An 11,173-nucleotide genomic window follows, 5' to 3' on the forward strand; every position below is an offset into this window, starting at 1 on the left:
TGTTTTATAGTCAATTGCCACATACGCAGTCATTGGAATAAATTATCTAATTCTAGAACATTAAGTATGCAATATGATTTTATATATCATTCTATAATATGATGTGGAGGACTGCTAGCCAGTCTGAAAATCTCACTGTTATTGTTATATTCACACGAAGGACACAGTCATATCTTTAAAACTGCCCTAAGAGTTATACAGCTCATTGTACAAACACAGAAACCTGGAGTCCTTCTCACCTTAAACTTGAGCTTAACCTTAAACCTACTGCTTTACTTTACAAAATCTTCAGCTTTGAATGTTTAGTAATAACCTTATCATATACCTTCCACCATTGTGTGTCAGAGGGCTTGTATTTTAAATGGAGCCAGAGTATACACATGGTCATTTAAGCAATGATTGTGATTATCAGCAGAAGTTATTACATGGACCTTTAAGTCACTGGTTCTTCCTAGGTCAAAGATTGGTATAGTTTAATATTGACATTTACAGTCAATGTTTACACTTTTTATTACTATCTACATGTTTTACAAAACCCAGGAATCACCTTATTGGTGTCTTCCCAATCATTCTGGTGAGCTGATTTTGCAGAGGTGGGTGAAAATGAAGGCAGTAGTTATTCTACTGGCTTTTTCTTGGGGTAACAACCTGGGCCATGGAGAGAAAAGGCATGAAAACATTAAACACTGCGTCTAATGCAGGGACATTAAACATTGAAATGTAGCTTCCAGATGGCTCACAGACATAAAAGGAAACACAAACCATACTACCACAATGAAATATTTAGTCTCCTAAAATAATTTATTCTAACATGATAAAGGAATATTAGCCCTTGGAAAAGATGGTAAGTACACACTCTCATAAAGAATAAATATGCGGCCGGCTGTGGTGGCTCACGCCTATAATCCCAGCACTTTGGGAGGCTGAGGCAGGTGGATTACCTGAGGTCCGGAGTTTGAGACCAGCCTGGCCAACACAGTGAAACCCCATCTCTACTAAAAATACAAAAAGTCAGCCAGGCATGGTGGCAGTCGTCTGTAATCCCAGCTACTCAGGAGGCTGAGGCAGGATAATCGCTTGAACCCAGGAAGCAGAGGTTGCAGTGAGCCAAGATTGTGCCACTGCACTCCAGCCTCGGCAACAAGAGCGAAACTCCATCTCAACAACAACAACAAAAAGAATAAATATGCTTTTTATTTGTATTATTAATTACATAAACAAAATAGCTGCAAACAAATACAGTGTTTTATTGCTACATCTGACTCTGTATATAATGGGTTACCAAGAACATCTTACAATAAGACACATCTACTTAAATAAATCATAATCAGTATGGATCCCTTCCTCTTAACACAAAAGAGGAAAGGACCAGGAAATTAATGGTCAGAATGGAACTAGGCCATAATTGCTTTCCTCTCGCTCAAAAACGAACTGTACATGACATAAATTCAATGACATTTGAGTCATATGAAATCACTTGGACAATTATTTTCTAAATATCTGATGCCATTTCTCTCATTGAAATAAAGTAAATTTACTTTTCTCTTTTCATTAAAAAAAGCCACTCAGTGTATTGCTAAGAGCTTTTTTTAGTGAAATGTTGTTGCGATCAAGTTAAATTTAGGCATATAAATTCAGTGTCCTACTTTTGATTTAGGTATTAATATCCAAATAATCAGTTTAGCCTCATACTAGAGCATTTATTAACTTGTTGAAAATGCTTTCATCATAGAAAACAGTTCACATATTTCACAGTTTTAAAAGCTTATGTTTGATAAAATTTGTTATTCCACTTTAGATTGAGAGAATTACCATAAATCTGAACACTAAGGAAAAAGTTTCCAATATAATTAATTTCTACCTTCCTTCAGCCCTGTCCTATTTCTGAATAAAACACTGAAGGTGCACCCTCAGCAATGGAATTTAGATATTAGGGAAAATTGCAAGTGTGATATAACATACTATAAGCCCTTGGAGGATAGTACTGATCCCAGTTGAGACGACAACAAAAATGTCAACTCCACTCCATGAAGAATCCTTCCTTCCTTCCTTCCTTCCTTCCTTCCTTCCTTCCTTCCTTCCTTCCTTCCTTCCTTCCTTCCTTCCTTCCCTCCCTCCCTCCTTCCTTCCTTCTTCCTTGCCTCCCTCCCTCCTTCCCTCCTTTTCTTCCTTTCTTACCTCACTCCCTCCTTCCCTCTTTCTCTTCCTCTTTCCTTTATTTTTCAGAGACAGGGTCTCACTCTGTTACTTAGGCTGGAGTGCAGTGATGAGACCATAGCTTACTGTAACCTCAAACTTGTAGGCTCAAGTGATCCTTCTGCCTCAGCCTCCCATGTAGCTGGGACTTTAGGTAGACATCACCACAACCGGCTAATTTTTTTTTTTTTTTTTTTTTTTTGAGACAGAGTTTCACTCTTTTTGCCCAGGCTGGAGTGCAATGGTGCCATCTTGGCTCACTGCAACCTCCGCCTCCCAGGTGCTAGCAATTGTCCTGCCTCAGCCTCCCTAGTAGCTGGGATTACAGGCACCTGCCACCATGCCCAGCTAATTTTTTTGTATTTTTAGTAGAGACGAGGTTTCACTATGTTGGCCAGGCTGGTCTCGAACTTCTGACTTCAGGTGATCCACCCACCTCAGCCTCGCAAATGGCTAATTAAAAAATTTTTTTATAGAGACAGGGTCTCACTGTGTTGCCCAGGCTGGTCTCAAACTCCTGAGCTCAAGTAATCCACCCGCTTTGGGTGCTGGGATTACAGGCAAGAGCCACCACACCTGGCCTCAATGCCTTTCAACAGGCAAATGAAGAGGAGCCCTATCACCATCTTAATCTCTTGGGAGACAAGGACAGGGGAGAGCTACCAAATGATGGCCATTACTCTGGTGACCTTGCACATTAAGGAGGTGCTTGGACGTGCGACCTCTCCCTGTCATTCTAAAGGCTTTTAGATTGCTGGTTGTGAGACAGTTCTGAAATCTATTAGATGACAGCAGGAGCCCCTTCCTGGTTTGTTTCGTTTTCTTTACATCCTTAGGGTGTGATCAATTAAAGGAACTAGAGATTAAGGGTTGTGATCATTCAAGACTTCCACTCTGAATATTTAGCATCCTGGAGTAGTTTTCCTAGCAGTAGAACTTTATATCTAAAACAGCAGCCACAACCAAAACAATAACAGAGACTTTCCATGAGAAAGAGAAGAGACTGGGTTGCAGTGCTCTTACATCTTCTTTCAACATTAGTGCTAGAACAGAGTCTGACATAACTCTTTTTCAAATGCCAATAAGATCATGTAATATTTGGACAATAAGATCATGTAATATTTTGTCATGTCAGTAAGTCAATTTAAAATGCACAGGTTCTGATAAACAGAGGAGGATAAAAAGTGTATGAACCTACTATGATCTGGCATTGGGTAATATGCTTTCCTGTTATCAAATGCAAGCCTCAAAACAGTCTCCCATATTCTCATCTTACAGATAAAGACACCAATGCTTTATAAGACTTGCCCAAGTGCCGGGCGCGGTGGCTCAAGCCTGTAATCCCAGCACTTTGGGAGGCCAAGACGGGCGGATCACAAGGTCAGGAGATCGAGACCATCCCGGCTAACACAGTGAAACCCCGTCTCTACTAAAAAATACAAAAAACTAGCCAGGCGAGGTGGCGGGCCTGTAGTCCCAGCTACTCGGGAGGCTGAGGCAGGAGAATGGCGTGAACCCAGGAGGCGGAGCTTGCAGTGAGCTGAGATCCGGCCACTGCACTCCAGCCTGGGCGACAGAGCGAGACTCCGTCTCAAAAAAAAAAAAAAAAAAAAAAAGACTTGCCCAAGAGACATTACCACTTTGAATGTGCTGATGAATACTGAAAGCCCCTTCTCCAAATCCTTTAATTGCCATTCTAGACACTGGCAAACTAGTTGAACACACTCTTCCTTGGTGATGGTAAGAAGGTACCTCTGAAAAGGTAGGAACCCCCAGGTCCCCGGCAGGGAAGTGGAAGAAGGATTTGTGGTGAAGATCATTCAACCACCAGATTTCCAACAGCATATCCCGGTTGCAAAGTCTTATCTCTTCCAAGTGTTATCTAACTTGAAGGGAAACACTAGTCCTCCTTGCTCTGCATGAGGTCAATTTGTAAAATGCGCCAAGTCAGCCAACAGCCTTCCAGGCGAGTTCCCACTGAACACAGGCTGAATACCAGTCCCAAGCAACAGGGAAAATTAACTTGAATGACTGCTCTGTGTTTATAAGGTTGCCCAAGCTAATGTTCTGTGTTATCTGTCTGTAGCATGATTTTAAATATTTACAGAAGTTAGAGAAAGGAAAAAAAGTATCAGTTCACAAGTCTACTTTTTCACTTTGTTCTATGATTATTATCTATTGAACAGATAGAAAGTTACAATTTTCCCCTCTAGTTACTTCTGAGGGAGCTTCTTCCTGAATCTGATAAGAGTCAGGCCTATATTCTAAGCAGCAATGTACATCTCAATCTCAGCAAAGTAAATTCCCTCTGGATCAGACACCCAGCTGCTTAATGTCTCAGGCTTACTCACAAGAGATCTGAGAGTGGTGTGCGAGTAATTCCTTTAGAACCAGAGACCCTACACACATACCGTTGGTTTTGTAGACTAGAACATTGCTTTAAAAAACCAACAATAATAGGCTGGGCGCGGTGGTTCATGTCTGTAATCCCAGCACTTTGGGAAGCCAAGGTGGATCTCTTGAGCCCAGGAGACCAGTCTGGGCAATACAGTGAGACCCCATCTCATTAAATAAATACATAAATAAATTGAAAAACAAAAAACAACAATAATAAAAGGCAAGCTTATTCTGTTTAATGCAAAGAACACGCCCTCCTTGTGATGCATTCAATCACTGACTCTTAAAAACATAGCTTGACGTTTTGGTCTTTTAAAATTTTTTTATTTTTTTAGGTTTTCCAAAATATTATTTCAACTTTTATTTTAGATTCGGGGTTATATATGCAAGTTTGGATAATTTTATTTTTAAGGGTAATTGTTGGCAAGAGTTCAACTATTAGTTGTGAGGGTCATAATTTTAATATGTGGCCCACACAGAAAGGGTGCTACAATACACTTCATATGCATTTTTTCCTAGATACAGGGCATGAGCTGTCTTTTTTTTTTTTTTTTTGAGACGGAGTCTCGCGCTGTGTCACCCAGGCTGGAGTGCAGTGGCGCGATCTCGGCTCACTGCAAGCTCCGCCTCCCAGCTTCACGCCATTCTCCTGCCTCAGCCTCCGAGTAGCTGGGACTACAGGCGCCCGCCACCACGCCCGGCTAGTTTTTTGTATTTTTAGTAGAGACGGGGTTTCACCATGTTAGCCAGGATGGTCTCGATCTCCTGACCTCGTGATCCGCCCGCCTCGGCCTCCCAAAGTGCTGGGATTACAGGCTTGAGCCACCGCGCCCGGCCAGCATGAGCTGTCTTAGTAGAGACATGCAGAATCTGATATTAGGGGGAGTGTTAATAAAAAACAATCTTAATATTTTGAGGGGGTTGTGGCAGTGGAACACTGAGATGCTTGTTTTCATTCTGGTCCCTTGTTCTGATATTTCCTCCTTTTAATCATTCTTCCTCCATGTCTCCTACACATTTCCAGGCCCTTCTGTTTTTCCTGCCCTCATAACTGCGCATCTGGACCACTGCAAAGAGATTTCAAGGTACCCCACCTGCTGTGTCAGTCCCTCTGACTGTCCTGCTAGCTACTGCCTGTTAATCTTCCCGGAGTGGAGTCCTGATCCTGTCATTCCCTTTTTTAAAGAGCCCCCACAGCTTCCATGGCTTCCAGCACACAGTCCATGCTCTCAGCCTGTGATCCAGCCTCCCTTCCCTGTCTTCCCCTTCGCTTTTCTCCTTGTAAGCTCCCTGTTGCAGTGAACGACTGTTCTCTGGGTGCACCCGCAGAATTCCATGCCTCTGTGTCTTCACTCACAAAGTTCCCCTCGCAACCTGACTCAGCTCTTCGGCACCTCTTCTGGAAAATCTTTCCGCTTTGACTTCCCTAAGCTGGACTAATTTTTACTTCCTCTCAACCGTCACCATTCATCTGTATAGCTATTTTTCTTTGAAATTATATTAGAGACCATATCATATTCATCTTTGTATCTATGGGTAGACAAAGAAATAGATGCTATAATAAAATTCTGTTCCCAGATGCCCAGAGGAATAACACTGGAAAACTAAACATCACTCTTCACTGAACCAGTGTGTCTCAAAGTGTTTTCCAAAAGCCACAGCAGAGCTCAGGTGGAGCTCTGAGGCCCTCTGAGGCTCTCTGAGGCCCAGGGCTTGCTGCCTTCTCACAAGAGCACAGCCAACACAGTACACAGAACACTCTCTCGACACAGCCTCCGCCACTCCCCTCACCTCAGGGATTTGTCCACCCTGAGTTCAGAACTTCCCCAGAGTTACAATCATACCGTGAAAGAGAACTAAATGCACATGATATATAAGACATTTAAACTCAAGTCCTGAAGAGACTAATTTCTTCCCCAGAGTAAATCTCTAATGAAGAAGGAAAAAGATAGCCATTGCAGAGGACACAGGTTAAGTTCTTTTTCCCCAAAGGCATTTTTCTGAAAGTCACTGAACTCTATCAGAACCAACCTCTACAGAGTTATAGTGACAAAAAAAAAAAAATGGCACTGACATAATATTTAACTGTCGCTTCCAAACTCAGTTATCAAGTGTTTCATAAATTTGACTAACTCGTTAAAAATAAAAAATGTAGGAAGACAGTTTGGTCTGGTGGAGGGCCGTTTTGGAAGTCCAAGCCAGTCTCTCCACCTCACTGAGTGTTCTTGGATTAGTCCTTAACTTCTGTATGCCTCAGTTCCCGCCTCTGTAAAATTAGGATAATATTAGTACCCACCTCATAAGACTGAATAGGACTGAATGGATAATGTCTGTGAAACACTTAGCACACAGCCTGCACTTAATAAGAACTAAACAATTATAGCAACGATAATAATAGCTATGACAGTGAAACTACTGAGAACAGAGGCTCTGTTTATGGAAAGAGGTAGATTAGTTGGTACTTAAACACTAAGATATTCAGACTAGCTTCTCTTTGGGAAAGAGCAGAAGCAGTTTATACCAGTCCCCTGTGTAAGTGTTAGATGTTATGTAAAGACTATTGCAAACAGCACTCACAAGGCCAAGAATGGCTGGACAAGAGTGCATGGCACAGGTACAGTTTACTGCATGTGCACACACACACTCCTGGCACTGTGCAAGTTAGAGCCTGAGATGCTTCTAGGGGCTTTTAAAGATTCTGTGCTGCTCTAATTGTTTAGTTAGCTACAACTGAGTGACCATGTGTCCCAGATTGCCCCAGACATTCAAGGCTTAAGCTACTTGTCCCAGCATCATTATTAATAGCCCCTCTCATTCTCAAGGGGGCTCTGATTTTGGACAATAATGTGGATGATTACCCTATAAAACAAAACCATCCCTGTTTATGTAAACTTCCCTGTTTTCGAATCCAGTGGATGGTCTCACGAAAACAACACTGATACATTTCTAAAGCTCTTGGTCACAGTCTGCAAAGGAGCCTGAGGACTGTGGACAACTGGACATATGTTTGTAAACAGCTTCAAAGGGGAATGAATGTGGTTTAACACGGAGAACAGTACCAGCAATCAAGGGTTTGTATTTAATTTTTACAAGTAAAAGTAAACGTTGAAGAAAGAAAGCAAACCCTAACAATCTGAGATCATTTTTCCTTTATCTTTCACAACATGGAGGCACAAGAAGTCAACAACTTTTAACTTCTGAGAAGGCTCCCTGTGGATCAACTCAATCAATGTATCTGGGCTCCAGTCAGCCCCAACATGGGCTTTATTTATTAGAGAGATAAATAGCTCTGTGAGTTCACAACATGGTGAAAATGTTCTTAACAAAAACCACACACTCTTTAATTGGCTTCGAAGTTAGATGAAGAAATAAGTTTTAATGTTGGCATTATATTGAATACTTTTCAAGAGTTCAGAAATGTTAGTCTGCTTAATCTCCCCTTAAGACCTCAGAAGCACTGCAAAGGGAATTATGTTTATGAAAATATTAAAACTGAGTTTTCCCAATGTAACAATAACCATGTATCCTTATGCATTTGTAGTGTTGCCACTTTTTTCTTTATCTTTCGTCAGAACTTGTGTTTATACAAATCAGACAGAAACCAGATTCAACAAACAGCTAAAAATTATTTACTCACATGCTTGGTTTAAAACATTCTGGTGTCATACCACACCACACTGAAAAACATCACGACGTACTGTATGTAGTGGAACCAAATAAATACACTAAAGAGTATTTTCCAGTATTCGCTGTTACAAAATCATAACATCCCATGATACAAACAACGAGATTGTATAACGTCCCCACATCGTTTTTTCAGAACTAGCAAAAAAAAAAAAAAGGTGGAGAAACTCAGCAAAACAAAGTGGCGAGAAAAGTCGGGGGAGGGGCGGTAGAAGAGAAGGGGCGGAGAAACACGACACCGAGGCGGTGATATCACCCACAGCCAACGGCATGGAATTCAGAAAGTTAAGTGTCACCCAGCAATTTCGGTGCGGGCTCGCGGCGCGCCTGCACAGCGTGGCGGCTGCACCCCGGCGAAGCAGGAAGGGGGAGGGGGAGGCCTGACTGAGTTCGCTCGGGGGCAGCGGAGGGGAGGGCCGCCCGCCTCCCGGACGGCGCGCGTTCGAGTCCCGGGTCGGGAGCCTTGTCAGTCGCCCGACAATGATTTCATCTTTTCGGAAGAGCTGCCGCCTGGGCCGCTGCTGCCACGTGCCCGGTCTGGCCCCGTGCGCTGCGCCGGGGGACCTACCCGGACGCGGCCGCGGCCGCCGCGGGGCGCAGAGGCAGCAGAAGGAAAGGGCTGGCGGCCGGGAGGGAATCCGGGTGGCCAAAACTGGGCTAGGGGATTGCTCCGCGGAGTCCGCCGGCCTCAAGCGGCTGCCCTGCGGAGTGCACCCACCCTCCGCGCCCAAAGGAGGAAAGGCCAGAGCGCGGGGCAGGTTTCGCAACTCCGAGGGTGGATGCAGGCTGTGGCCGGGCGGGATGGAGCGGCCGTGCCTTTCCAGCGCCCCCGGCCTGGCAGAGCCCCATTCTCGGCCTGCGCCCCGCCGCGCAGTGCGCGCTCCCGGCGGCGTGACCGTGGCTGTCGGGCCCCCGCCCGAGCCGGGCAGCCGGCCACCCGTGTAAGGGACAGTGGCGGCCGCGGGGCCCGGCGCCGCGCCGCTTGCAGCCCGCCACTCCTTCCGCGCTCCGGGCCCTCTGCGCCTCCTCCCCGGGCCCTGGAGAAATGCTTGTACCTTCCACCGCCTCCTCCACCATCTCGTCGTCGCTATCCATGGCGGCTGGGGACCCTGCCCAGCTCGGGGCTGCGCGGCTGCCTCCCGTCCCTCCGGGTGCTCCTGGCTGCTGAGCGAGCTCTGGGGCTCGCGAGTTTGGAGGAGGAGGAGGAAGAGGAGGAGCAGTCGGGGCTGGCTCGCACTGCCTCCCCCTACAGCCCTTTCAATTCCTTGGCCTTCAGCTGCTGCGGCAGCAGCCGTCGTCCCCCCTCCCTTCGCCCACTTGCCCCTCGCCTCGGAGGCTCCGGTGTGCCGCCTTGGCCGCTGCAGCTGCTGCAACTTTCTCCTGTAATACCCCCTCTTTGTTATCGAGCAGCTGATCCGCTGACATCACCCAGCGCCGGTGCGCTCCCTCCCTCGCTGATTGACAGTTCCCTGTCCCTTTCCAGAAGTAAGGCTCCTTAAAACGAAAGGCGCTCCGGGGCCGAGCGTATTCCGCGTCCCAGCCAACCCGCCTCTGGCCCGTGAGCGTTTCTCCCTTGCTTAGGTGCGGCTTGGCGCGCCCCGAGCGCGCAACGCGGTCCCGGGCGCTGCGGGCTTCTTCCGGACACTTGCACTGCCCGTGGGGGCTCCGAGCTCCCGGCTTCCAGTTGTGCCGGGAGCAACTTGAAAGTCCGCCGTGCACTGTCCGTGCCCCCTCGAGACAACCTCCAAAGTGCCAGGGAAGCTAAGGAAGCGTTTCTGACGCTCTGGCGCCTGGACTTCCTCTCACCCTCGCCCCCACATCACCCTGTTCGCCACCGGGAGCTGCACGAGTGCGACACGCACGGGAGCGCAGGTGTCCTCGCGGTCCCGCATCACATCCGCAAGCCAATTTCCCGAGCTCGGGGGCTGTTATCTGGCCCGGATTCCGCAGGATGGCGGGTCCACCCCAGCGCCCCCACTCCCCGCCCTCCTTCGGGTCGCCAGGCCCTCGGGTGATTCAGAAATCCATCAAATCCAAATGGCAGCGGGCTCTCTGTCAGGCAGGAAACAAGCCGCACCGAAGGCTCGGCAGGTTCCTTCTCCAGGCTGTGGTAATTGAAAAGGAGCCGCCGAGTGGAGCTAACGAGGAAGGAAGGACCCTCCGTCTGGCGCGCCTCTTTCCCGCGCCTCCCGCCCTGTACTTGTGATGTCCCCAGCTGTCTCCCTGTTTCTCCAAGTGCCAACCACTTCACAGATTCAGGCGTCCTCAAGTGGAGAAAACCACTGGGCACCCGGCTTCCGGCCCAGCCACTTAGTGTCATTATGGCGCTGCCTCTTACAGGTGGCGGTAAAGGACGACTGTAAATAGCCGATTAAATAGATGCAAATGTACACAATGTACCGTGGAATTACCGGGTGCCACTCTGGGCACCTGCCAAGAACAGCTACTGCATAGAGGGGAGGAGGGAGCAAAAAAAAAAAAGTAGTTCCATTTTGCTTTCTGAACAATGAATGAGACTTTGGGGATTTCAAAATACTTCCAGCGCCCGGGAGACTACTCCTTGTTTTTGGCTCTGTGCTTAAATGGTAGATATTTTTGTCAAGTATTGCCGGCTTGTTTCTTAAAGGCAGTTTTTCCTCTGTGAAAAAGAGAACAATGCTAGGAACATTAGTACCACACACTTCCAGGAATTTCAGCCCCTTTGACTATTTTAGAAAGGGGAGGGCCCTGGACCAGAAGTTAGGAGACTTTTGAGTCCTGGTGCTGCTCACCTGCAGAGGTGTCTTGGGAGCCCAGCCAGCCAGCCTGAATTCCTCCAGATTAGAGGGTTAGTCTACATTGACATAAGGTCCTTGGGGCTTAGGCTAGACCACTCAGGTTCTCTGGCTCAAGCAAG

The 11,173-nt window shown here is 46.6% G+C and overlaps 1 protein-coding gene across 2 annotated transcripts in view; it reads right to left on the reverse strand.

Moving 5' to 3' along the window:
• The window catches only part of SETD7 (SET domain containing lysine methyltransferase 7), a 64,267-nt gene extending 53,601 nt beyond the window's left edge, over positions 1-10,666 (reverse strand). For both annotated transcript variants that reach the window (XM_025386143.1, XM_025386141.1), the window contains exon 1: positions 9,333-10,666. In XM_025386143.1, the coding sequence (XP_025241928.1) occupies positions 9,333-9,372 (40 nt within the window). In that variant the 5' untranslated portion in view covers positions 9,373-10,666. The remainder of the gene's footprint in view (positions 1-9,332) is intronic.
• Positions 10,667-11,173: the final 507 nt, after the last annotated feature.

The sequence above is a fragment of the Theropithecus gelada genome, chromosome 5 (genome assembly GCF_003255815.1).
Source record: "Theropithecus gelada isolate Dixy chromosome 5, Tgel_1.0, whole genome shotgun sequence".
Lineage (NCBI taxonomy): Eukaryota > Metazoa > Chordata > Mammalia > Primates > Cercopithecidae > Theropithecus > Theropithecus gelada.